Genomic DNA, 27,428 nt, shown 5'->3' with positions numbered 1-27,428 from the left:
AGAACATTAGATCATTAATGCTAATGGGTAAGCAGGAGTAATTAAGTGGTGATAAGACAGGTTCCTTTGGGCATTTTGCCTCAAAGTAAATGAAAATATTACCGTGTACACGCTTCGCTAGCTTGTAAATTAGTGCATGAGAATTAGGTGAGGGAAGATGTTTACCTGTGTTTCATTATTCAGAGTGTTAGCCTAATTATTTCTCTTTTATGTTCAGAGGCTGTGCCTCTACCAACAGACAGATCCTCCCTCAGCTGGTTAGTGTGTAGCATGAGGGATATCACTAAATGAAGGCTAATGTATAACTGCTGAAGCTTTGCATGGTTTTATATAGTGATGTGCCACTTTTTTTTAGCCACCAGCTCTCAGGGAGGAGATTTTGATCTTTAATGGCAAATGTGTGTAGTTCTCAAAGCCAGCAGAGAAAGCAATCACTGCTGGGGTATGCCATTTTAAGGGATTTTTTTTTTGTGAACCTTCAAAAAAAAATCAAACGCTGAATATAAACCTCATTTTTTCTGTATGAGTAAAGCTCAGATAAGCTTTAAAAGTGTCTCTGCCAGATGTTTTCTTTATCCGAAACCAATATTTTACATGGCACAAGAGGCAGCTTAAATGAAGTGGCAGCTGCCTTGGTGCAGAAGCATGCTGGTGCGATGGTACTTGGAGCGAGTCTGCGATAGGGTGCTACTTATCACGGTGCCATCTGTACCTTTGGGACACGTTCACCTGCAAAAGCAGTTCAGGGGCCAGGGAATTGTATGAAGGGTGCATGGGCCATTTCCTTCACCTCAGACCAGTGGTTTCCCTCAGGAAAGACAACTCCAAACTGCCCCCAAACCAGAGTGCTTAGTATCATCAGCACCAGCAGCTGCAGCATTCAGCTCACCCAGAGGAATTAGCGCCTCTCTCTCAGCCTCTCTTGCTTGTACCATTACAGTATTGTGCAGGTAAAATTGCATAACCACAAGATTTTTTTCCCCTCTTTGTTGTTGTTTTTTGGTATTAACAGCGGCAAATACATATTCACAACTTCATAGTATTCTGGGGGAAAATATAAGTAAAACACTGGAAAAGTAGGTGGGTTTTTTTAACTTAATTTCTGTGTGTTTTTCTTTTAAAGCCCTGTCCAGTTGGATGATTTTGATGGCTACATCAAGGATATGGCTAAAGATTCAGATTATAAATTTTCTCTGCAATTTGAGGTAAAACTGTGGGGACTCCGACCTCTCCTAGCTGCCATGCCTAGGTCAGATTTTTCCAGATGTTTGGTTTGCATGGCATGTTCCTGTGCTCTGTGTTGTTTAATGTGCACTGTTGCTAGGTGGGTCAGCTTCACTTCAAGTTCTGCAGAATTTAAAAGCGGACCTTGGTGTCATTAAAGACTGCATTCAGTAAGCTGATTTGAGTGCCTCATCACATCCAATTCAAGATAATTTTCAGACTCACACACTTCAAGTTTAGGACATGCTTGCAACCTGAATTGAATTCAGGATTTTAATGTCTTTATCTTTATTATTTAATGCCTTTAATTTGAGAGACAGCACGCGAATGAGAAGGTAGTATCAGAAATCTGTTTAGGAGCAAGGAGGTGTCTCTAAGATTAGTTCAGGTACATTGTCTTAATTACCCAGAATTTAAAGCAAGTTTAGTAGAATAAAACTAAAAAGCTCCCATCCTAGAGGAAGCTCCCAAAGAAGTAAACATAGAAAGGAGGTGAGGAGAACTGTAAGAGCATTATCATCATTCTGGGTGGCTGGCATGTTCTTTTCCTTCCAGTGAAAACTGCTCTGATGCATCGTATTTACTGGATGCAGCTATTGAAGGGTCTAAAACACCCTCTGTGGCCGTCTGTCTGTGGACACCTGTACATTGCTGACTTTCTGTGGGGACAACTCTATGTGGGGACCCCTGAGCATATGGCAGTGAGCAGTCCAGCCCTTGCTGATGTTCAAGGGCTTTGCAGAGCTTACTATTTGCCAGGGCAGAGAGAACCAGCATCATCTGCCTGACCACTTGCTGCCAGGTGCTCAGAGCTCCCTGCATAAAGCTGTGCCCTTGGAGAATCAGCTATGTAGAGTTGTCCATTTCCCGCTACTGAAGGTGATCTTTCAAGCATTCCTCAGCAGCAAGTTTAAGAGCCACTTGAGGGCTTGGAGAAAGCCCTTTAACTGGGGTGAATGGCTTCCAGAGAATAACATCAGCCCCCTGGTTTGACAGTATTTTTGCTAATCAAGGGCAGGTGGAGAGGAGACGTGCAGTCACAGCTTTGGATGACAGCAGTGCGTTGGCAGCATCAGCAGGGGAGACCACATCATTAGTCTCTAGCTGATTTGAGTCAAACCCAGCGGCATCAGAACAGAAAACTTAGTGTAGTGCTGCTGTCAGTATATAAAGTGATTTATCATCATTTTCAGCCTCGTACCTGCCAGAAGTAATCACAAAGAATTACTTTTTGAGTGTTCGTGAGTTGGACCTTGGCATTTTTCTTTCTGTTACCTCAGGAGCTGAAACTGATTGGGCTTGACATACCCCACTTTGCTGCTGATCTTCCCATGAATCGCTGTAAAAATCGCTACACAAACATTCTGCCCTGTAAGTACAAGACATACAGGCTCCTGCTTAAAGTTCCTTGGGAGAGAAAGAAGAGTTTGAGTAAGAGAACTGGGGAATCGAGACAGATTCTCTGACTTCCAAAAAAAGCCTGTTTTAAAGCCTGCATTTAAAGAGAACCAGGCAATTGATTTTTTTTTTTTTTTTTAGCTTTGGGAAGACATAGCTTTCTGGGGATGTTTATCAAGACAGGAGTTTGAAGGCGCAAAAAACAAGCTTGTTTCTACTACTGAGTAGTATTATTATATTTTTCTTATGATTTTAATGAAACCTAAGGAAGCCCAAAGGGACAGCAGTTGGGGAGTCTATTTTGCAGAACAATGATGATGGTGCATCCATAGTGTTTACAGAAGCAAACATTGCTCTCTCTGTGTAAATGTGATCATTTTCTACTTTTTTAATAGATTTTTTTCTTTCAGTTTTTATAGGATTAATATTAGTTTTGCCTAGTTGGAGATAAGTGCTATATTTGAGAGATAATTTTATTTTCCTTTTACAGACGATTTTAGTCGTGTTCGGTTAGTTTCAATGAATGAAGAAGAGGGATCTGACTACATTAATGCCAACTACATTCCTGTGAGTACAGAAACTCGGTCAGTGTAAAGAACAGTGTCCTGCACTCAGCTCTTCAGTGCTGTAAGGGCCAGCCCTATTTTATGGGGTGACATTATTGTTATTGAGAGCACGTCACCTGTAAAGAGCACAATATCTTCTGGAAGCTCAGTCAGGTTCTCAACATCTCCTTCAGCTTCCAGTATTTTGCTTACGGGGAACTGTGCATTTTAGCAGCCACCAAAACAAAACAAACAAAAAAAAATGATAAAGAGAGGGAGGGCAGGACGGTGAGTTGAGAAAAGGTTTTGGCAAATTTTATCCACAGCAGTACTATGAGCTGTGACTCTGCGAAACCTCGATTGGACTGGAAGAGAAGAGGGGAGGAATTGTTAAGTGGTCCAGTGGCTTTTTAAGGCAGCTAGAAAAAGCATAGACTTTTAATTGAGAAAGTTTTCCAGGTTTCTACAGCACATCGTATCAAAAAGATCGAGCCAGACACTCCACAACTGACAAAGTTCACACAGCCTAGATGGTTTGTGGAGAGACCTTCTCTGCTTTCTGCCTTGTCTCTGGTGCTCCGTGTGCCTCCCTCTGCCTGGCGTAGAACAACCATTTACCAGGGAGTAGCACCCAGAGTTTTAGGATAATTAAAGTATACACATAGCTGTAGTCAAACAGTTTGGCACTGTGGACGGACTAAAACCTCATCAGCTCTTTCCAGTCTCACCTGTACTTGTGCAGTCACTTAGTCACATGCTTCCCCTGCCAAAAAGGTTTGTGCCTCTGTTACTCCCCTCCCCCCTCCTTACTGTGGCTCAGTGTGGGCTTTGTTAATGAGAGCAAGATCCACTGGTTTGCCCTGTGTGGAGGGGAGGCAGAACACTACAGCAGACTTTTCATTTGTGGACCGTAGACAGTTGAGCATTTTTGCACCCTTGCTGGGACCAGAAAATAGGGCTGGCCCTTACAGCACTGAAGAGCTGAGTCAGAATTTTGGAGAAGGGAGGAGCCCTCGGATTTGTCAGCGAAACCACTTTTTTGTCACTGTGGCATTGCCTGTGCATGTCCTGCTGAGAGTGTTGCCTGTACTTAGGTCCTATATGTCAAGAGTACGAACGTAAACTCTCAAGCAGCGAGTGCCTCAGCTTGCAACAAATCAAGAAAGAAAAATGTTCCAATGTTCCTGTGTTCAAAAGCATCATTCACAAAGAGTGAAACTTCTGTGATGTGGGAGTATGGATAATAGGATTTTACGTAGCAGTCCTTTTCAGATGGCTTAGTTCTGCTTTTTATAGTTTCCTTCTCTTTAGTTCTACTTAGATCATAATGTTGACTGTAGAAACAGGAACAGACGTGTCATCTTAATGCTTGCTTTTTCCTGATGATTGCTTCTGCCTCCAAACACAGACACTAGTGGTGATCTTTGTCTCTGTAGTAATAGAGATTTGACACATAGGTCAGACATAGCCTATGCAGGCAAACAAGCAGCAAATTCTGTGTGGTGTAAAAACACAGATTATGCTGTCATTCCAGAGATGTCTGATGGAAGCCATTTATGGAAAGTGCTCCCAAAACACGAATATGTTTACAATCCACATACTGCGGTGGCACAGCAATTGCCCCGTTTATATGGGATCATGCTGTGCGTTAGAGATATCTTTTGCTTTTATTGGGAATATGAAATAACTTTCCAAATGTGGTTTTGATGACACAGACTCAGCAAACAGGGCTATAGCAGTTGCCAGAATGGCCATTCAGTGGATTTTATATTATAGTCTTTATAACAGTCTTTTGGTTTTGAAGAGAGGAAGAAGTCTTTCCAACTAAAATCATGTTGATAGAGATAGGAGGAGGAGTATATGGATGTAAAGCATCTGAGTTTCAGTAAAGCATAGCGATAATCTGTTAAATGTGTTGACTCAGCATGTTGTCTATTATTTTAAGCAGAGTTCTAATTAATATTTTACTCATTTAAGTCCTTATGACATAAAGACGAGCACATAATCCTGCTCATTGTTGCCTTCCATTTACATCAGTGACTGAAAATCACCACAGGCATGGCTTGGGATGGGCAAGCTAAGCTCCTGTAATTGTTTTTATGTACATAACTAAACAAACTCTGAGATTATGAAGTCTGTAAGAAGCTGGAACTTTGATTTAGGATTCTCATTACTTGTTGGGTTTTCAATGACGCTTTTCCTTTTTCTCAGGGCAAAGGATTTGTATACTACCAGGTTCATCTTCTGTCTTTCATTCTAGGTTGCTTATAGTTTGTGAGCATCAAAAATTGGTGAAAGTTGTAACTCAAAACAAATATGAAGAAATAATGGAGTAGTAGTAGTTTCTTTATATTAGAAATTGCTTTTAAAAGTACAAAATTAACTTCAGCAAGCTAAAAAATACGTATACCAGAGAAAAATACGTGTTCTGAAGTATCAATCATGTTGGTAAACATCACCTGTCTCTTTGTTTCTTAGGGTTATAATTCACTGCAGGAATACATTGCAACACAAGGACCACTGCCAGAAACTAGGAATGATTTTTGGAAGATGGTTCTCCAGCAAAAATCTCAAATTATTGTTATGCTCACTCAATGTAATGAGAAAAGAAGGGTACGTAACAAAATCTTGCACAAAAGAAATTACTCTAAAATACTTTACTTTCTGGTGGGTGGGTTCTTTGCTTTGCTTTCTGATCATGAGGCAGCATCATAACCAGAACTGTAATGGCACTTCGTTCTTTTGTGGCAGGTATTGCAGAATGGTTAAGGGGCTGGAGAATCTTTCACGTGAGGAGAGGCTGAGGGAGCTGGGACAATTCAGCCTGGAAAAGAGAATGCTCAGAGGGATCTTGTCAATGTGTATAACTACCTGATAGGGAGCAGAATGGAGACAAGGGACCCCTTAGTGGGTGACCTTACTAGGGACCAGCCCAGTCACAGTATTAGAGGCAATGGGCACAAATTGAAAAACATTAAATTCCATCTGAACTTCAGGAAACACTTTTTTACTCTAAGGGTGACTGAACACCAGCACAGGTTGCCCAGAGGTTGTGGAATCTCTGTCCTTGGAGATATTCAAAAGCTGTCTGTCTGGACATGGTCCTGAGGAGACTGCTCTAGGTGGCTCAGGCAGGGAGGTTGAACAAGATGACCTCCAGAGGTCACTTCCAACCTAAACCATTCTTTGATTCCATGCTTTTAAGTATAAATAATAATGAAATACAAGTATTACACTTTACATTTTCCTTGACATTATTATAGAAATATTTGCAATATAATTTTTATATATATTCTTGTCCTCATGCTTTGTTCCTTTTAGACTTATTCCATTAGGAAAAGTAACAATCTACAAAGACACTACTTACATTCTTCACTATACTAATGGTACCCTTCAGAAAGCATGTGTACAGTTTATGTCCAGAATTACACAAGTAGGAATGATCAGACTGAAAGTTATTGCAATCTATATTACCACTTATTGTAGCATCAAGTAAATAGTGCTGTAAATATTTCTAAAACTGAGGTCCAGGATAATTCTGATTGTTCTTTTTTTATGTATGTATATATTAATATAAATACAACGTGTGTATTTGTTTTCCTCCCAGGTGAAATGTGATCATTACTGGCCTTTTACAGAAGATCCTGTTGCATATGGGGACATCACAGTGGAGATGCTGTCTGAAGAGGAGCACACAGACTGGGTTTATAGGAATTTTCGAATTAGCTATGTAAGTGAAACATTTTCTGTTGTCTTGGGGGTAATTTCAGTTCAGCGGTTTCTTTAACTTTTTTCCATTTCTGGCATTCAGTTGAAAATGCCTAAGAGAGAGATTGATGGCTCTACCGTCACTCCGCGCAGGCAAATGGCTAAATCACAAGACTTTCCCCTAAAATTCTTGTCTCTGTAAATTACTCAGCAAAGCACAAGACTGAAACAAAACTAGTACCAGAGCTCTGGACATTCTTGTGGTGCCAATAATTAGTGACACAAGTGTGTCAACAGATTTTCTTTATCTCAGGCATATCTTCTTGCTATAAGCTATTCCAAATTTAAAAATACCAATGTAAAAATTGAGAATGTTTTTCAAAAGGCCAATTCTGCAATATTAGGATATTTCTATAAAATGCTGAAACACATGTATAAGCATGTGATTTCCAAATCAAAACTGTTCATATTTTCAAGTGTTTCTTTCCAGCTTTGTTTCCTGTACCTACTTGTGAAGGAAAGGTCAGGGTTACAGAGAGGATGTCAAAAAAGCTGTGCACTGGCACGTCAACATCAGTCCTGCTCAGCCATCCTCATTGTGTTGCAACATGCGTGCAGGGTGCAGACTAGGAATGCAAATACTTCAAACACAGTGTGTTGGGCTGTTGGAGTCTATTGAAAATAATGATGAAACTGCAGTTTACAGTTCAGGTAAACTGTCCTTTACCAAATCCAGGACAGCTACTTCAGAGTCTTTTGTACTGATCTTATATTTTAATATCCTTTGCTTAAGGATCTGCTCTTTGTGACTGGAGAGAAGTTATTGCAGCAGTGGTATTTAGCCTCACCAGAACGGCAAAACCAAAGGCATTGCTTGCAATGGGTTTTGGTGATGGCAGCCCCTACTCCTTCCCAAGTTTTGAATTCCTTTAAGTCTTAAAGACAAAATACATTGAGGATCTTATTTCATCTAAAGCCATTAGAGTTTTTAGGATTATAATTGTGTTTTTATAATAATGAGTGTTTTTCTACATATTTTCTTTGCCCTGTAATGATTTTTATTTTCTTCCCTTTTGGTAGGTTTTTTTTTTTTCTTTGAAACATGAAAAGGGAAAAAAATCTCAAGAGTCCAGTCCTGGATTGTTTGCCAAAAGCATTGTTCTTTATCTGTGGCAAAATGAGAAAGGGAGAGGAAATGGAATGGAGAGAGGAGGAAAGCTTAAACATGAAAAATGCAAGTTCTTGATTTAAAAGCACAATAAAACCAAACCACCGCTAGGAAAAATAAAAGCAAAAAACAACCCCCAAACTAAGAAACAAGAGTTCATACCCTTTTGATAATGATGGCCTGATGCTCCCTCCCTTTTTAATCAAATAGCATGCATTCTTTGCTACTTTTTTGGCGAATTTACTGTCTTAGGCTGTGTTTGGAAAAAAAAAACCACGACAAAATGATGAAACCCCTTTAGTCCAACTGAGTGTGACTGTACTGTTAAAACTCCTGTGGACACACTGCTCTTCTGCTTCTCCCATTAGGCTGATGAGGTGCAAGATGTGATGCATTTTAACTACACTGCCTGGCCGGATCACGGTGTCCCCACAACCAATGCTGCTGAAAGCATCCTCCAGTTTGTACAGATGGTCAGGCAGAAATCAGCAAAGAGTAAAGGCCCCATGATCATACACTGCAGGTAAATGTTTCAAGCAAATGGAGAACTAAAGGTTGTAACTTGTTAAATAGGTTTGGAAACTGTTGCAAAGAGAGATTTTGGAGTTCTGCTCACTTGTTAGCTGGAGATTGTTCTCTTTGGTGTTAAGGGTGAAGGATTAGATATGAGGCAGAAGTTTTTTACTGCAAAAGTGGTGAAGCACCAGAACAGGTTGCCTAGAGAAGTTGTAGATGACCCATGCTTGGAGGTGTTCAAAGCCACGTTGGATGAGACTTTGAGCAACCTTATCTAGTGGAAGGTGTCCCTGCCTATGGCAGGGAGGTTGGAACTAGATGATCTTTAAGATGCCTTCCAACTCAAACCATTCCATGATTCTGTGATACTATGATTCTGTGATTAGTCCCTCACTTTGACTATAGCGGGGCTGGTATTTCAGCCTGCAGCCATAGACACAAAGGCATTTCTTTCTACAGTCTAGTCAGCTCTTTGGCTATTATAAACAAATAGCTTCAGGAGGTGCAGAAAGCAACCCTGATTTATACCAGCTCAGAGCCTGCCCCTGCTGTCTCATTTCCACATCTTCACCATACAAATGACACAGTCCATCCAGCAACCTGCTACAGTGTGCTGCTCTCCTACGGAAGAGTAGCTCTGTGCAGATCCTCCTCCTGCAGTCACTCAGCTTCAGTACTGAGTTCACTCAGAACATTGAGGAAGTGTCATGAAGAGTCCTATCCTGTGCTAGCAGTAATACCGCTATCCCAGGCTAACAGTCAATTGGGGTATTTTTGGAGGAAGGTTTTTTATATACTGTTAGATTTACCTCTTGTGTATAATCTGACCACTCATTAAAATGCTTACTTTGCCTTTCTGGGGACAGCTGCCATGTTAATAGTGATATCATACTGGATTTGTTCCTCTAGATGCAACTGTCCCAGAGAGAGCTTACCCCAGAGGCAGCAGTGACATTTCTGCACGATGTTTACGCACCTTCTGGCACTGTCTTTCCTGGTGCTGATGTGATGGTCAGCACTGACTGTCTCTTGCCACCACTTTGCACGCTTTCAAGAGCTCCTTCCCAGAAATCAGTCTTTTATAGCAATATTATTTCTAGTTTCCAGATAACGCACTTAGTGTTATACTGGAATGCAAATCAACAACAGCATTTGTAAAAGCAGCAAATCATGCAGCTCTTCACTGTAACTTAATGGAAAAATTGATGGGGATATTGTTCTGGGAGTCCTAATATCGAGAAAGGTGCTAGTAAGCCAGGAAAGAGATTTATGTAGTGTTGTGAAATCGAACACCTTATGCACCATTTCAATGTTCTGGGGAGGAGTGGAAGCAAGCAACAAAAAGCTTAGTAACAACTGTAGTATTTTCTTTTTAATTAGGATGCTTCTAGCACCAGGGAAAGATATTCTCAGATAGTATTTTTAGAGTATACTTTACATCTTAGAACAGGTACAAAACAAGCAATGCTATGAAATTAGTAGACAGGGTGGAGTAAGAATATACATGTCAACTTCTACAGCAATTGCTTTCAAATATTAATGCATAGAACTGTCATCTTTACAACTTTTTCACTTGCTAGTTTTCATTTATTGAATCTGTTAAGTAAGTAGATCAAAAATTCCATTGTGTTAATCTCGTAAAAGATAGCGATATTTTGTTAAACACGAAAGAGCCTGTTTCTTGACAGTTATATTGAACTATGTTGAGAAGAACTGTTTAACTATATTGCAACTACTTCCAAGGCTTTTCTGAAAAAATACCACAAGAGAGCAGAAAGAACTTTTTCTAAGACACACCCTTCTCTCATTAGTAGTAGGTATGGTGTTCAGACTCTATATGAAACTCTATAAAACCTCTAGAGACACACCCATAATGAAATTAGACTTAACCATTACATATGAAATCAAAATGCAAAGAATAATATGTGCATTAGAATTTCTAAATAAAAAAAAAAAAACAAAAAAACAAAAAAACCCAAACGTGTTATTCTAGTCACTAAAATTCCCTTTTTTGGGGGGGAGAGTGGGTGAAAATTTGTCAGCTGAGTGGGTGCTTACTTATTTCTGTCTCATGTCTCCAGCAGAAGTCCTGGAGTGTAGACTCTTCTGGGTAGTTCGTCCTTTAAGGAAGAACTGCAGTAGTGCAGTACCTTTGTATAGCCAAGAGCTTTGCAACATGGAAAACTGTGGAAATAAATCATGCAGGTTCAACCCCAGCTGCCTCTGTGCTGAGCAGGTCTCTACAGTTACGGCTGCAGCTCCTGTGATCGGAGATGTCTCATGAAGTCTTTGAGGGGAGCAGTGAAAGTGGAACGAGCAGACAGTGAAGGGTGACTGAGGACGTGCACATTCTGCTTATGAGTGTATGAAGAGAAGTATAGGAAAGTGGAATAACAGCAGAGCCACCCACTCCGTACATTCTGCCTAAATAATGTATGAGGGTTTGCATAGTATTAAATCCTACAGATTAACCAGCCTGCCTGACCTCAGATTAGCTACATGTGATATCACAGCTGTGGGATGCTTGCTTTTTGTAGTAGCACTGATTTTCTTTTGTGTCCCCATCGGAAAAGCCTGACATGAGATATATGTCTGTGTCTGTTGCAGTGCTGGAGTAGGACGAACAGGAACCTTCATAGCCCTGGATCGGCTCTTACAGCACATCCGTGATCATGAGTTCGTAGATATATTGGGCCTGGTGTCTGATATGCGGTCCTACAGAATGTCCATGGTGCAGACAGAGGTAAGATCAGTTCACTTCGACATTGTGAATGTATCATTGGATCTATCTCATACCTCTCTGTAGTGTGTTCATATCCAATGACTGTTGTTCCCCCTGAACACTTGACAAAATAGCCATAAATAGATAAAATTAAGTTTTCATCTTCATTTTAATATTGTTACATTATTAGTCTGCTGCATGGGTGAGTCTGATAATATATCTACAATCACACTGGTATCTTCCAGAGAGTATGAGCTATTCTCATCTTCTGTGAAATTAATATGCAAAAAAATGCATTAGAAGAGGTTAACATGAAATTTTCAAACCATTTTGAAAAGGATGTGGCTTGCTGAGGGGATTAATGGCTCGTGAAATGATATCAGTATAGGACAGCCAGTCACGCTTGTTCAAGAGTGTATCATCTGGCTAAGCGTAGGAACTCAGTTACGCAATGGTAATACAAATAACAAGGAAAACAGACAAAAGGATTATGAGTCTACCAGACATCCTCTTCATCCTCTCCCTGCCCAAATATCTACTAGGTGTTTCTTTTTCTCTTTTAAAGGCAAGTGTCAGGAGAAGAGTCATATTGTCAGAATATATAAAGGGAAAAAAAAAAATAAATCTCAAACTCTTCTCCAAAGCAGAAGCTTTTACGCACCTGAAACCTTCCCTAGTCCTTTACTAGTGACAGATATTTCTTGCCTGTTTGTACTCTTCGCTGCTTAGACATAGTCTAAACTAGCAACCTCCATTCAGTTGGAAGTGCCACCATCATTGTTTGCAGGTCAAGTCTGGCAGATAATTTGGATTGTTGAGCCCACAGCAAAGCCAACGAGACTTAGAAGGGAGTGGAGAAGCCAAGGAAAGGCTGCAGTGAAACAACTAGCATCTAGAAATAAAAAAACAAAAACAAACAACTATTCTCACACCACTGGGATCATTCCTATCAAACTACCACTTTTTATTGCAATTCACTACTTTAATCCAAAGGCTGGTCCTTATGTAAACACCGGAGAAACAAATCCCGATGGTTTATTTCAGCTGCAAGTATGTTACCCCTTCTAGGTAATGTGATTTTTCTTTATTTTATGTATTTTAGTCTGTCAACTCATTGCCTGCCTAGGGCTGATGTCACAGACTGGACTTTGGCAGTTGCTGAGCTCTTGTTGCTCCAGGCAGTGGCCAAGCCTGGCCGCAGAGGTCACTAAGTGGCAGCCACACACAGCTCACCTGGGTTCGTGTTGCCTTGTTCACTGGAAACTTGGCAGTGTCTCTCTGGGCAGTTTGAAAAAACAAATGACACAAGCCTAAAGGGGTGTTAGATTGGAGAATACTGTGAATTGAAAGCAATTACTCCAAATTAGTGGGTTTTAGGAAATCCAAGTGTTTTGGTGGTCTGAAACAAGCTTCACATTCAGATTGATATCTCCTAACATCAGCAGATCACTGGGAACAGAGGCCGAAATCGACACTCAGGTTCTGGCACAGGTGTTTTAGATTGAGATCCAGTTGCTCCCTGTGCCTAGCGCACATAGAGCGTAAGAATCATCAGGGTATGTTGATAATGCTAAGAAAAGCCAGTCTGTAACCAAAACCAAAGATAACCAGAGTCTTGTTGTACAAAACCCTGTCCACAGATCTAATGGTCCATACGATTGACCTGCCTTGCTTACAGTGTCATTTGCACAGAAGTTGATAACTCCCCAAATAATTAACTGCTCTGTGAACAAAATCAGGTTTCAGTTTTTTGTTGGTAAAGTCAAGTACTGAGGAATATGAAGTTCATTAAAATTATTCATGTGCATATGTGGCATGGATGCAATTTGTTGCACATAAAGCATTCAGATACCTTTCCGTGAATTAATCCGTTTTCAGGCAATATAAAGTAGACCTACTTAGGTTAGATCCAACTTTTTAACCCTTCTCCTTCTCCTTCTCCTTCTCCTTCTCCTTCTCCTTCTCCTTCTCCTTCTCCTTCTCCTTCTCCTTCTCCTTCTCCTTCTCCTCTCCCATCATCATTCAGGTTAGTAATAAGTGATTATGATGCTAGGGTAGCTCAGGTGGATTTCATGCTTCCTCAGCTGCTTTCTGTAACAATGTGGGCTATTAGTTGGGAATGAGACACATCACTGTCCATCACAAGGGGCTGAGGCAGGGAGAGATGCAGAAGCTGTGCACATTGTAACTGTGAACTGTCATACTATTTCACTGTTTGGTTTTTGTCATGCTTTCTGAGCTGCGAAAAAGCCCACTCATTTGGTCTTTCCTTTCAGGAACAATACATTTTTATTCACCAGTGTGTGCAACTGATGTGGCAAAAGAAGAAGCAGCAATTCTGCATCAGCGATGTCATATATGAGAACGTCAGCAAGTCCTAGTTCAGAGTCACAGGTGGTAAGTCAGGCAAGCATGGCCTTGCACTGTACCCCCGGCCTTGCATCCTAACTGCTTGGCTGCTGGGGAATTTTTTCATAAGACTAGAACCAGGGAACGGGGTGGGTTGAGTGTCTCAAACTGGTACTACTGTTAGCATAAGCGAAGCTACTGTCTTGCCTTTCCACTGAGCCCCAGTGCCTGACCTGTTGCGTGTAACCAGCCTGGCCCAGTCCCCAGCGGCAGAGTAAAACACGTGGCTCTGATCAGCCAAGAGGTTTGCTGGACTTCTGGCTATGAAAAGCACAGAAGCAAATACATTTCCATATGCCATGGGGACTAGATGTGAGAGCATGCATCACTGTTGTTTAAGCCGATGAGCTTTGGTTCATTAGGTGGCAGTAATAAACCAGACGTAAACTTAATACTTGCTTTTGGGTGAAGCAGGAAGCTACAGGCTTTCAGCACACAATAGTGGAGACCTGGGCTGAGGGCACCAACACCAGTGGTCTCCACTGTATGTCTGTGGTGTTTCACATGCACAGTTATTAGCCTCTGCATACAGCACTCCCCTACCTGTAAAATGAACCCTGATTTGCCTCACTTTTACCAATGTCCTGGTAGTTTACTGTCTCAGATGAGTCCTAGAGCCCAGCTGCTTGTACTGGTGGGCTGCAGTCCCAGCCTTTATTGGCAGCTGGTAAAAATGAATGCCAAGAACTGTATTTATTTCCTTTTTTATTCCTAAATTGTTCTGTGTTGGTTGGTTTCAGGTGAGACCACGAAGCACACCCATCTTCCCTTGCTTCTGATTTTTTTTTTCTTTTGATGATTTGAACAGCCAATTGTTCTGCCATGAGAGACCGCTGCTCTGCAGTACATGGATAAGGAAAGAAAGAAACTTTTAACTTTCCGAAGCACTGGGGAGACAAAGCCTTAACGAGCCTGTGGTGTCTTTTGAACTGTTTAATTCTGGACATTTTTTTAAAATACTGGACCAAATTTAACTAAACAACATGAAGGAAAAGACACTATAATATGTGCGTAAAATAGATTGCTCCAGAGTGTTGAGTTTTTGTTTGGTACTGTGGGTTATTATTACTATTATTACTATTATTATTATTATTATGTGCAGGTTGGGCTTAAGGTTGAAGTAAGTGCAATATTTTTTTAATGGTTGACTGAAGAGCTTTCTTCATGTGTCACTGATCTGTGCTAATGTCCATAGCAGAGCAGGCATTGTTAGTATCTAATAATACCTCATTAGTGAATAGTGAGGCATGAATATACATGAAGAAATCTGGAGATTGTGAAGAGAAAAGGGGAGAGAGGGCGAAGGCATTGCTGCGTAAATGGATTTGACTGTTTCCTACAGCACTGATGTACCTGGGGTCTGGGACAGGGAGCACAAGACCTGCGGAACGGACTGACAAGCAGAAATCCAAATCATGAAGCCGAAGCAGGCAGCCAACACTAGACATGAGGCAGTTTCGGTTCTTGACTGTGTTACTACTAATTAAGCACAGGGATTGCTCTTTTTTTCCAGCCTTTTCAGTAATGCCACTGATCAGGCTTTTGTTTTAGATTAATCCAATCAAAGTGCAGCTGAGTTTCAAGCTGGGATATCTTACACTCCATTATATAGCATTTAACTGTCCGAGCAGTCTGTGGTGCCTATACCCCTCATTTCTTTATTATTTTTATTAAGTATTAACACTTTGTAAAAATGTGAAGCTGATTCAGGGCCGGGGGGGAGGGGGGGGTGGGGGAGGGAGTGAGGAGGGGGCCGAGTGTGGAAAGAAAAAGTGCTTTAACAGATGCAAATATTTCTCCAAGCCAGGAATTCATGATATTACAAAAAAAATAAGGTTTTGGCATGTGAAGGGCTGTTTATCACTTTATTGCCACAAGGCTGCCAAAGCATCGGTATGGATTCCTGCAGGGACTTTGGGGTCAAGGCAGGGGGTTCTTTTCTTTTTCACTGTCAGTTTCAGTTCTATTCAGAATAATTAGCTATATATATTTTTTTCGTCTTTGTATAATTCCAGTACATCATTGTGTATTGTGACATGGATGCTGTCAGAATGGATGTTGATGGCATTTTTGTAACCTGTTGCTTTTGTGTCACCTCATTGGAAGTTAGCAGCAATGGTACTCAATGTAAACAAAACAAACCTGAACTGAAAGTAAACACACTGGATTGCTTACCTGTGAAGAATTCACTATCAGCACAATAGCAAACACACTGGCGTATGCTTTTTATTCACCCTGTGGCCTGCTAATGCCTAACTGTCATGAGGGTACCAGGGTGTAGCTACTTCCAGGAGCCTGATAACCTCCTTCAGATAGTATTTGGATTTTTTTCTTCCAAAGAATTATTCCACAAGCAGGTAAATAGGTTTATATTCCTTTACTATCTATTTTGTCATCATGGAAAATTTCCTTCAAACTGTCCCATCTATATAATGCAAAATTGCATAGACAACATAATCTCCCTCTGCCTTCTCTTTCTGTGCATCTAATATTACTTCCACCATTTCCACTATGTCCAGACCTAAAGCAGAGATGCCATTTCTCTAAAGAAGACATATAGAGATGGATGCAAAAGGGCAGAGTGCCCTGCCATCAGGGAGCAGACTGCTAACAAGAAACGTTTTGATGGTACATGTTTCTTTCTTATTTCACCTGTGCGCCTCAGCGGGAAGTTGCCATTTCAGTAGGAACAGCAAAGATTCATCTGGCCTCATTTCAACAGAACAGAAGAGAGAATTATAAATGAGCACTTGACCATTCAGACATTGCCTTCATGCTTTTTTAAAAAAAAAAATGAATTTCAGAGTTTCATTAAATGTTTAAAAAATAGTTCAAATCTCTCTAGAGAACTAGCAGAGGGGAAGAAAAAAAGAAGAAAACACAAGTGTTCTTGCTTTCCATCTACAGCCTCCTCCCTCCTGCTGGCCATTGCTCGTCCAGTCTACCTTTCTTCTGTATGGTAGACCAGAGTAAGCAGGTTACTTTTAAAACATTTATGTGCACACAAAATACCACAGTGTGAGCTGGCTGTAACAGAAGCTTGGCTGAATGTGACAGGGTACAAGATTGCTGCAAAGATGCCAAAATCACATTGTTGCAAACGATACTGCCTGAATAGCCTGAATTTACTCAACAGTTTTTGAATGCATGTAAAAAAAATGTTCTATTTGCACAGTAATAGGTGCTATTTTTCTTTAATAGCCACTTAATCACAAAATCAATTATAATGAAAACTCCCTCAGAAAAAATACCCATAGAGTATGCAAAACTGCATAAGTGGGTGTGCTGGGATGGCAGGAGAAATCACCTCTTCCTGACTTCAAGACGTAAATAGAGCAATGACATTCTAATAGGAGACATTGTGGTTAGAAGACTTATGTGGAGCCTTTTAGCCTGAATCAACATGTCATGCTTTTGGTTTTCCCTTGTCATGCTCCTTGAAAGCAAGTCTGAACAAACAATGTTTCGGACTCCTGCTGCATGTTGATATGTTTTCCAGCATCGGTCAAAATAAAACTCTCAAGTCATCCTAGCTGTAAAGCTGTCTAAGCTTCAGGTTTTGTAATAGGGGTGGTTCTTTGATTATGGCTATAGCTCTGCTGACACCATACATGCTGTCTATTGATCTGCTGCTTTTACAGAATCTACTGACCCAGATGCATGTAAAAGCAGCTCTATGCAGTGAGTGACTGTTAATTGAAACCAGGGCAGGTTTTCTCTGTGTTGCCTCATGCTGCGCATGCTGCCATGATAAAAAAACCAAACAAATAAATCTAAGGACATGCTGTAGAAGAGCCAAGAAGTTTTTAGGGCCATGTGCGAAAGTGTTGTGTCTCCTAGCCTGCCCTGTGCATTGAGCTCTGACATACTCGGATCTTCAGAACTGTTTCTATCCATTCTCACACAAGGATTAAGAACAAGTTGAGAAGCCTTACTTGTGTTTTACTTAATTTTACAGGTTTTCTCCCTGCACTTAAAGAAGACAAAGCTGTCCCTTGTTATCCAGCATCATAATTTTACGCACTAAAAATGGCACTTCCCTCCCTCCTTGTTCAGTTCATTAACCACAGCATCACACCACCTCCTTCCCACTTCTAACTTTTTAGAGAGCTTGTGTGAAAACAGTAGTTTCATTCAGGCAGGGAAAAGCTGTTGCTTTCAGCCATTTCTTGTGAGAGGGTAACATTGTTAGTGCTGTTGAAAGAGATGGGAGCAGGGGAAGTTTAAGCTTTGCTGCTGCTGCTGCGACCAGCCGCAGTGGTAGCCAGGAAGCATCTAGGAACTCTCATTTTCTTTTATCTCCTTCACTTTTAATCTATAAATATTATCAAGAAGTAGAAGCACAGACTAATATCCTGATACTGGTTTTCGTCTGGATGCTGTTGAAGCAGTAAAAGGCCAAACTTGTAACCCGAGCACATTAACTTCAGAGAAACAAAAGAAAGATACTGAAGAGCCAAGGACAGATAAAAGGACACTTATTAGCTAAAACTTAACATAGCAGCAGTAAAAGTTCAATGCGTTTGCGAAATATTTAAACACAGAACCCAGTGCACACTTAAAAATTGCAAATTGCCTCATGTTTGTACTTCCCATACATAATGCTGTTGTGCGTATGCAAAGGTGGGAGACTGAGCACAGAAAAATTCCCTCATATATTCTTGATCCATCAGACTCAGTCCCTAGACAGGTTTGCTTTTTTCATGTTATAGACACTCCACAGAACTCACAATTGAGGAAAAATGTGATAGAAAAACTGGGCTTTTATAAAATGGTAGCTTGTCCGGAAACAGGGGCTGCCATTCATAATCATGTTTCCCTTATGCATGAGATGCAGCCCAGGAAAATGAGTAGAAATACAAACAAACATCTTCTCTTCAAGCTTTATCTTGCTTCTTCATATGCCCTAAAAACTCAAAATGCCTTCACTTTCCACAATAAAAATAAACCAGAAATTCTGCTAGTTACAGATTTCCTAATTAGAAAGATTTAATGCACATCATATAGGTATTGCCATTATTGTGTTTGTTCCCTTAGTTGAATTAGCAAAGTACTTATGTTTCTGTCCAGGGACAATTTCAGAGTTTCACAAACACTAATGAATACACTCAAAGTTATTGGGAGCTCTACATATTTTGGAACATCGTATCATTTTGGATATCTACTTCATCATAAACCACTGATTTTTACAGATACCAATAGAGTGGAAGTCTGCACTTATTTCCCACCTACCTCCTCTCCCCAAACCCACCAACTTCTATACAACACAATGTTTTGAAGCAATAAATATGTATGTATGAAAATCTCACTTCAAGATCCCCATTTGTCCGAGCAAAGCATTGTTTAACATTTGAATTGCGAGATGGTAAGTAAACTGCTCCAGCCATCAACAATGGTTAGAAGTGTTCTTTACTAATTAAATGTGAGGTTGTTTTATCTCCGTATGGTGTCCCAAGGGAATAAGCAGATTAAAGGGATGGGAAGAAATGCCTTGCTGCTGTTGAAAGTTACGGGCTTAGAAAGCATAAAACTGCTGAGTGAATAAACACTGCTAAAGCTCTCTTCCTCCACCCAGTTAAAAAGCAAGAATCAATGGCAGCAAAGTAGTAAAGCAGTTCCGACGTTATCAAACAGGACTCCTTTTCCTACATCTCATAAAGAAGTTTTTTTTACATTTAAAAAATGGTGTTCTTTTCTTTTTCAAAGACACTCTTCATGTATCACATCTTTCTAAAATATTAGTGTAAAAATATATATATAATCCTCACTGCTCGAACCCTAAAGAAAACATTTTGAATGAAACAGTGCTTTTTACCACTGTTTTCATTTGAGACTCTGCAAATTGTGAAGAAAAATTTATTTTCATTTAAGGAACCCACATGAGATCTCCTTTTGATTTCTCGTAACTGCCAACAAGCTGCAAATTAAAAAATCGTGCAGCAAAGGGGTGAAGCTCCCTGCAGTGCTTTAAACCATCAAGGAAATTCCAGCAAAAAGGGAAATATCTGCCTTAATGCCATTCAGATTTCACAGACTGGAACACAGAAATCATAAAGTCTAGTTCAGCAAGTTAAAGGGTAAAATACAACTGGAGTTGTACTGGGTTGTTAAGTCATTAGCAGTTAATTTTAAAACTATGAAAAAACCACAGAAACAAACAAAGGAACCAACTCCCAAACCCCCAGATTTTTCTACCTATCCATTCATGTTATGAAAGGAGTTTCCTGATTTCCTCTCATGTATGTCCAAAAATGCTTCTGAGCACATGGACGAAGTTTAAACTTGTCTGGCTCTTCCTATACAACTTAACAGCTATACAGAAATGTAACTTTAAAAAAACAGTTGTGAAGCCACCTCTTTTCTCTCAGAGACGAACTATGAGTTCTTCCTCCAATTCTTCCATGTGCCAAACTCCATAAAGTCTGAAGAGTCTCAGAGCTGCCGCCTCCTCCTGGGCAATAGTAAAGCATATGCTGAAGCTAGAATAAGCTTGCAAAGAATATGAACATTGGCTTCATATCATAGTAATTAAAAGGGGAATAGAGGTGCAGGTAACCACCACAATGCCTTTTGTGGAATAAGACATACTTTCCATGAGAAAAGACAGCGATTCTAAATTTTTAAATACAAGTTTCAAAGACCTTTTTAAAAGTTTCATGCTCCTGTACTTAAAAGTAACAAAGCATCTATGTAAGAGTAGCTTCAGATCTTCCTTTGTGCAGAGGATTTTGCTGTACAGTGAACACTCTTCAGGCTAGGTATGGACACTTTGTAGCGAGAGTGGAAAAGAGGAAATTTTAAATGCGCATCAGAGAACACATCAAGCCTTTGGACATCTGAGCTCAGTCTTTAATGACAGGAGAGGCAGCAAGACAGACAATTTTCCCCTCTAAAGCTACGTATATAGGTTGAATGGATGCAGTTATCATGCAGGTGTGCTGGTTCAAATGTTTCCTATAGGGAGAAACAATTAAGAATCAGCATTTCTTTCATTAGGTAAGACAAGAACCCATTTCTTGTTGAATGGCACGGCAACTGGAGTCTTCAGTTAGGGGGTTGTCACTTCTTGACCCAGTTCTCCATAAGACTACATTTAAATGACAGGTGTAGAACCTGTATACTCTTCACAGGCATAATGAATAGATATTTAATGTAAAAATACACATATACACATAACACACAGAAGAAGTATTTGTAAGGACATTTACAATAAATGGCACTAAACACCTTTATTAAGTTTTTATTTTTTCTTTTATGAAAAACCAATAGGATTCTTTTTTCCCTTGTACACAGAGGAAGAGCAAACTAATGGCAAAAATCAGGAATGTTTTCTTATTTCAATACCATCTTCGTAGTCACAAACATACAACTATTTAACAGACAAGAAATACTGTTTATTGCAGACTTTAAGCTGATTCATGTGAAAAAGGCACTATGAAACTTATTCAAACTAGATGATTAATTTTGTCTAAATTAAGTGATATTATATATAATACATATATTATATATAAAATCACATGACCAAAATCTGTGAAATAACAGAACATTTTGAGACAAAAATCATTGCATCTTCAAAAATAAGTTTTGCTGGAAGGGATGCTTACTTTTCCCCCCTTTTGCTTCCAGGAATCCACTTTTCCAAAAGATTACATTTATTAAGGAACAATAGCTTTTTACATAAGGAAAACCTGACATCTGGGATCAACACACACAGAAGTCTAGATTATATACTGTTCTTTTGATGGGTTAAGTTACAAACAAAACAAAAAAAAATGCAAGTATATTAAAAAAATAAATGTACTGTGAATTGTTTCATGGCTACCTACAGCAGATCTGATCACCTCTTTGAGCTGAGCTGTGTTACTATTTTCTCGTTATTTATTCTTGTGCAATATTATAGTTCATCGTGAGTGAATTATTGATAAAATCAATGTAGAGAATATTATTTTGCTATAAACAGTATCATTAGTAATAAAACTTCTCGGGAATGATGATGAAAGATTCAGTCCATGCTGGGCTGCTGCTCATTCTCTAAACATTTCCTCTCTGATTGCTGTCATCAACAACTTAAGTAAACATCCTGCAGCCAAATGCATGACAAAAAAGACTGAGCCAAAAAGACATAATTGCACACTAAAGCAAGAGGTAAGATTCAGAATCTTTATTATTGGAGGGTTCAAATGCTTTTTTATTTCTGGCTCAGCTTCCCTCAGATTAATCACAAGACATGTTCCAGTTTATCTGTCATGTTAGTTCCATAAAAACCAAGACCCATCTTTGGGTGTAACTGAATCACATGCCAATATTTTCAACTGTCAGGAATCTCAATTCAATTTCTAATTTGTTCATTTTTAATCATGAGAGACAGCAGCAGGTACCTCTGTGGAAACCACTGTAAATTTTCTTTATGGTGACTAGTTACGTTTACATGTAGTAAGACATTCTCCTTCACTGCTTCCTAAAGCAAAGCTGTATGGTATAATGTTACAGACAATGGAATTAAAGAAAAGAGGAAACACATTCAGTGGCTGCTTCCTTCATCAAAGGACTCCACACCTGAATCCGTGGCAGCTGCACTGATCTTTTCTTGTCGTCTTCTCATAATTTCTTGCAGTTCTGAACTACCACTGTTAGCCTATAAACAAAGAAAAAAAGAAAAAAAAAAAAAAGGAAAAAAAGACAGAAGAGTTTATTTCAATAACATTTGGAACAGAAGAGTAATTGCAGTATCCTTAAATGAGGACCAGAAAAGAGCCTGCAAACTATTAAAAGTGTCAGCTTGACTTTCAACACAGCTGAACATCTTTAATTCTCATGCAAGTCACTGGAAGTAATAGTTATATATGGGATAAGATATGGCTTCGGTAAAAGCGGAGTTAAAGCTCGTCAAGTTTGTTAGGATTCTGCCCTTGAGTACTTAAAAATTAGGGCAATTATATTTAGAAATTAAAGGACATAAACCCTTGGTGATATAAAATTTATGTAAATAAAAAATTCATGCATGCATACGAGTTTGCATAGCCAAGGCCTAAGTAAGGATTCAATCGGATTATTTCACATTACACAATACACCATCATGTTTTTGCTGTTCAGAGACACAAGTTTCAAACTTAAAGCAGAGTAATAAGAATTGAATCATATTACTATATCAGTAACAGTGAAATACTGGGAGGACAAGGTTTTAATTCACCTTTTAGAGTGAAAAGCAGGTCTACTGAGCTAGCTGCAAATATTGCTTTGACAACATAAATGGAGTTATTAGCAAGGCCAGGACACATACCCACTAGAGCAGAACTTTCCAAAGTGTGCATGACTTTGAATAAAACTAGAGGATTATAAAGCAAGAGCCATATCCACTACCGTGTTATTTGGCTATGACATGACCTTCCAAGCTTCAAACCTAGCTTCCAAAATATCCTCTGAATAAGGAAGCAGAAAGAGGAAAATACTTCCTTTCAAGAGGAAAATACTTCCAATTGTGAACTCTGAAAATTTAAACTTCTTTACATAAAATTTAAGTTAGATTTATCCCATTGTAGCCATTACAATGCATCATCTGATACCTATACCTGGCAGATACATAGGGTTTCCACAGGGAAGGAAGCTAGGATGCTTCTCTTAAATTACCACTGCTCTCTTCTCCCAGAATACAAGGGCAAAGCAGGGGGCTTATAATTGACTCTCTGGAGGTGAGGGAGCAGCTTTATTTATCTTAATTCTTCTTGTCCTTGCCCACTTGATTTCAGATACAGAGCAAATTCAACAGTCACCTGTTACTGAAGTCATGCATAAAAGCCATCACCAGATACCCAACAACGTGCTTTATCAGTGGCCATGTAGAAATAGCCTCCTGAAATACCCAAGGTTGAAGCAGTTTGCCTTCCTGATAACATCAATAACATGACTGATGAGCCTGAAACGCTGGTCAACTAAACCGACTGCAATACATTATGTGGCATAGCACAACAGGCACATCCTACTCAGAGGTGGGGTACAACGCAGCCGAGTAGCCTAGGGCTGTTCTTAGAAATACACTTTTTGAAACAGACTGCCAGACCTTGGTCTTAGTCGTTTACCCAGCTCAGTCTCTAATCAGATCATGAGGTATCAGTATAACTCCATAGTTCAATCCTACTTCTGTATCTGGGTCATTACTTTCACTGAGGTGTCAAAGAGAACAAGTTATTCTTCCAGGCAATTTGAATATATATTAGACAGAAACCATTTTCAGCTTTAAAGCAACGTGAGCCCATGCTTCTCAGTGACTGAGTAGGAAGACGATGAGAATGTGGACCTAAAGCGTTCCTTGCTGGAGATGACAAAGGTGGTGTTCAGGATATTGTGTCTCTATGCTTATCTTCTGTATCGCTTTTCAACACTAGAGTTGGAAACGCTAATAAAAGTTGAGGAAATGGACACAGAAAACCTCATAATCATGGACACTTGCAATGAGGAAGGAAACCCACATAAATGACCAGCCAAGTAGCTGTAATGCATCGTACTTGGCATACAAGATGCACTTCAACTCTCTACAGCAGCTACAGAAAAGAGCTCCCAAGAAGGATACTCTGATCAGTATAAAGACTGTGCATCCTGCACCCTCCTGAGGCACGGCTGCTTGCCACCACTATTTCCTCTAGCAGAAATGTGTTTGGCCCTGGCTATGGCCAAGTTTCTGCTGTCTTGACACTCTGGTCTCAAATACAGTTATGTTTCTGGTTTTGTTTGGTCAGGCCCATAATGCTGTTAAACACCAAACACTTTCCCCATACTTGCAGTTTTTTACTTGGCCATGCTTATACAAGGGCCACAAAACTTCACTAGGAATTTTGCTTCCTTGGATGTTTTAAGCTCTAGCGTGATTCAGAGCTGAATGGAGTACCATGAAAATAAAGTAAAACATTTGAAGTGTGGTACCTATTTACTTTTCTCCTCAGAAGAGTAAAATTAATAAATTCCAAGAAAAATTGGAATTCCAGTTACAAAACACTAAATTCCGCTGCCTGAGGTAGAAGAACACTAAGAAGAAAATTGTAGCTGCACAAAGGTGAAGATCTGGTTGTTTGAATTTGGGAATACAGCCCTAAATCTGAGAGGGAGGGCTTTCACTGGCCTGCAGAAATGGTATAAATCCAGAAATATCTCCAGGGGAGATCCTGAGTAGAACTAATAAATAAAGGCAAGGCATGGAGTTCTGTAACACTGGGCAGAGATGCTCCGTCTCTGGTTATAAATGCTATTTGTACTTAACATCCAAGTCATCTACTGCAATATCACACCACAGGAACTACATAAAGGATGCAGAAGTTCATGAAAATTTGTCACTTATTAATCATTTAGGACAATTACGGTGGTCAAATCCATAACCACTTATAACATTTTTGTAACTGTGAAATAGGTCTGACACTGGTAGGAGTATCTGTGTGCTTAAACATTTCTGTTATTAGAAAAGTTTCTAGTTTCAGCAGAAAGAACATAGCCTTGTTTGGAACACACAAGCTCAACTTTCCTAGGTCACATATAGACAATTTGGCTGTGACACTGATTCCTTTAGCTTCTCTTAAACATGGACAGCCTTCCTAAACTCTGCGACTTGGAATATTACAGGCTTAGAAAGGGAGATGCATCTTAATGTTTTGTGTAATTCAGCAAACAGGCTAAAGCAATCAAGAACTGCATAAATTCTGGAATTCATCCATTAAACCTCAAATAACTGAGGCAGAAATAAATATTTCAAGTACTTTTTCACTAACAAAATCCAATGGCCTTTTTAAACTCTCAGTACCTGTTAATTAATACTCGTGGAGCATTTATTAGACAAGTTTTGACTGCTCAGTTTCCTGCAGAGTAAGACCTAAATGAAGCCAAACACAATAACAGCACAAAGGGGAAAATAGGGAGCCTTCTACAATCCAGTGAATCTCTGCTTTTCAAACTGACCTTCCATGTCAGTACACAGAAGCCTTATTTATGAAACTGAAACAAGATTGTTGACATTCCAGAAAAGCTGAAGAATACACTCCTCACTAGGAAATGATGTATTGCATCAGACTGTAGTGACATATATTCCTAAAAGTGAAATATTCCTCCCTTCCTCTCACAGGAAAACAGAGCTTGAAGAAAGAGATAAAACAAGTTTAACAGTGTTAGAAAGTAATGGTCTCTGATCCACATTGATCAGATAAATTGTAAAGTATGCATCTTCATAAACCTGTCTGTAAAAATACGCATGGTAGCTAAAGCTTAAAATCATTTAAAACAGTCCCAGCTTCACAAGAGGACAGAAATACATTTTATACTTCAAGGTTTTCTTTTAAACAAGATGTGAAGAATATAGCTTCTTATTTGGGCTAGTCACACCTCTAGTCAATGTTGATCCATTCCTGCACTCGCTACAGCAAGTTTTACAAAAAGAAGTAAATGTGCCTGCAGCTTTCGTGGTTTAAATTTGGTAAGCATTCTCCCTAGCTCAACTCTGCTTACAAAGTTTTAAGGTGTTTAAGGAACAATACTACTGTAATTAAATCAAACTACCACAGAGCAATGAATAGAGAGACACTTTTATTCATAGCTTAGAAATTCTCAGTAGTAGACACAGTGCCAAATGTGCTTTCCCCCACTTAGGAACCCACCAATATAGATACCCCAGTGTTTGACTTTAAAGGCCTTGAAATTCAACAATGAGCTCAGTCTACCACTTTCTTATGCCTAATAAATCAAATCTACACTACAAAGATAAAGCAAAACTAACTCATCACCAACAATGGGACCAGTAGTACTTGCTTTTCCAAGTATCAGGCAGAGCAAGAGGCAATAAAAACATCATTTTACTCTCTCCTGTTGGTTTCCCCAAAGCCCTTTTTGGCTTGTTTTGACTTCTTGTGGCCTGAAGTGGTCTTAAAACTTGAGTACTATCATGCACTTTTTCTAACAGCTTGTGAACAGCTTTGAAAGGGATGAGAGACATCCCACTTGGCATTTTGGTAGATGGACGGATTTGGCAGATGGTTTCAATGGATATATACCAAATACCTCGGGTAAAAATATTGCTTATCAATGTGATAGGAACTGATTAAAAGCCAGCTGCCTCACAGAAAGAGCTATTCAGTTCTATAGGTTCAAAAGCAGCAAACCAGAATTAGGCTAGCAAGAAGGGTTATACATACCTCCAAGGCAGATTTCTGTACCGTAATTTGGCTGTAGACTCTAGACCCTTCCGGACAAACTGTCCTCAGTTCCTCTTTATTGAGGGAGAAAAGCTGAGCACCTGTCAGCACACCAAGACTGTTGACAGTCCTATGGTCACAGCAAGGGAAGAAACAAGAAATAAGTAAAAATCCACTAGCCAAAGGATAGAAGCAGGTTGGCTTCATCCTACATTTTCTCAGATAGGGCTATTAAATCAAGACAAAAGTTAATGCAACAGAACTCTTGATGTCAATTCAGTATCTGTTATAACAAATACCTTTTGGTGAAGGCTAATATATACACACACACACGCACACACACATACATATGTGTGTGTGTATATACATATATATACATATTTCCCTAAATATATCTATATCTCTACAGAACTATAACTACATTGATATATATGGATATATATTATATATAGACAAATGTACATAAATATATGCATATATATATATATGTAAAAACAAATTCTTTTTTCCAAGGGTGCAATTGATGTGTCTTGATTTTCAGAAGGCTGCTTGATTTTAAAGTGGGTAGAGCA

At 39.5% G+C, this 27,428-nt stretch overlaps 2 protein-coding genes across 11 annotated transcripts in view; one reads left to right on the top strand and one right to left on the bottom strand.

Moving 5' to 3' along the window:
• Positions 1-15,398, top strand: part of PTPRO (protein tyrosine phosphatase receptor type O) — a 150,441-nt gene extending 135,043 nt beyond the window's left edge. For 3 of the 4 annotated variants that reach the window (XM_054056282.1, XM_054056280.1, XM_054056283.1), the window contains 9 exons: positions 1,124-1,205; positions 2,505-2,595; positions 3,113-3,189; positions 5,646-5,780; positions 6,775-6,897; positions 8,412-8,566; positions 11,167-11,302; positions 13,558-13,678; positions 14,431-15,398. In XM_054056282.1, coding sequence (XP_053912257.1) covers positions 1,124-1,205; positions 2,505-2,595; positions 3,113-3,189; positions 5,646-5,780; positions 6,775-6,897; positions 8,412-8,566; positions 11,167-11,302; positions 13,558-13,662 — 904 coding nt within the window. In that variant the 3' untranslated portion in view covers positions 13,663-13,678; positions 14,431-15,398. The remainder of the gene's footprint in view (positions 1-1,123; positions 1,206-2,504; positions 2,596-3,112; positions 3,190-5,645; positions 5,781-6,774; positions 6,898-8,411; positions 8,567-11,166; positions 11,303-13,557; positions 13,679-14,430) is intronic. The other variant, XM_054056281.1, reaches the window with a different exon arrangement.
• Positions 15,399-15,448: 50 nt separating this feature from the next.
• Positions 15,449-27,428, bottom strand: part of EPS8 (epidermal growth factor receptor pathway substrate 8) — a 144,222-nt gene continuing 132,242 nt past the window's right edge. For all 7 annotated transcript variants that reach the window (XM_054062543.1, XM_054062534.1, XM_054062575.1 and 4 more), the window contains 2 exons: positions 26,857-26,986; positions 15,449-22,325 (listed from right to left, as the gene is read on the bottom strand). In XM_054062543.1, coding sequence (XP_053918518.1) covers positions 22,212-22,325; positions 26,857-26,986 — 244 coding nt within the window. In that variant the 3' untranslated portion in view covers positions 15,449-22,211. The remainder of the gene's footprint in view (positions 22,326-26,856; positions 26,987-27,428) is intronic.

The sequence above is a fragment of the Cuculus canorus genome, chromosome 1, assembly GCF_017976375.1.
Source record: "Cuculus canorus isolate bCucCan1 chromosome 1, bCucCan1.pri, whole genome shotgun sequence".
Taxonomy (NCBI): Eukaryota; Metazoa; Chordata; class Aves; order Cuculiformes; family Cuculidae; genus Cuculus; species Cuculus canorus.
Note: the sequence above shows the minus strand (reverse complement) of the source record. Positions and strands in the feature narration are given on the sequence as shown.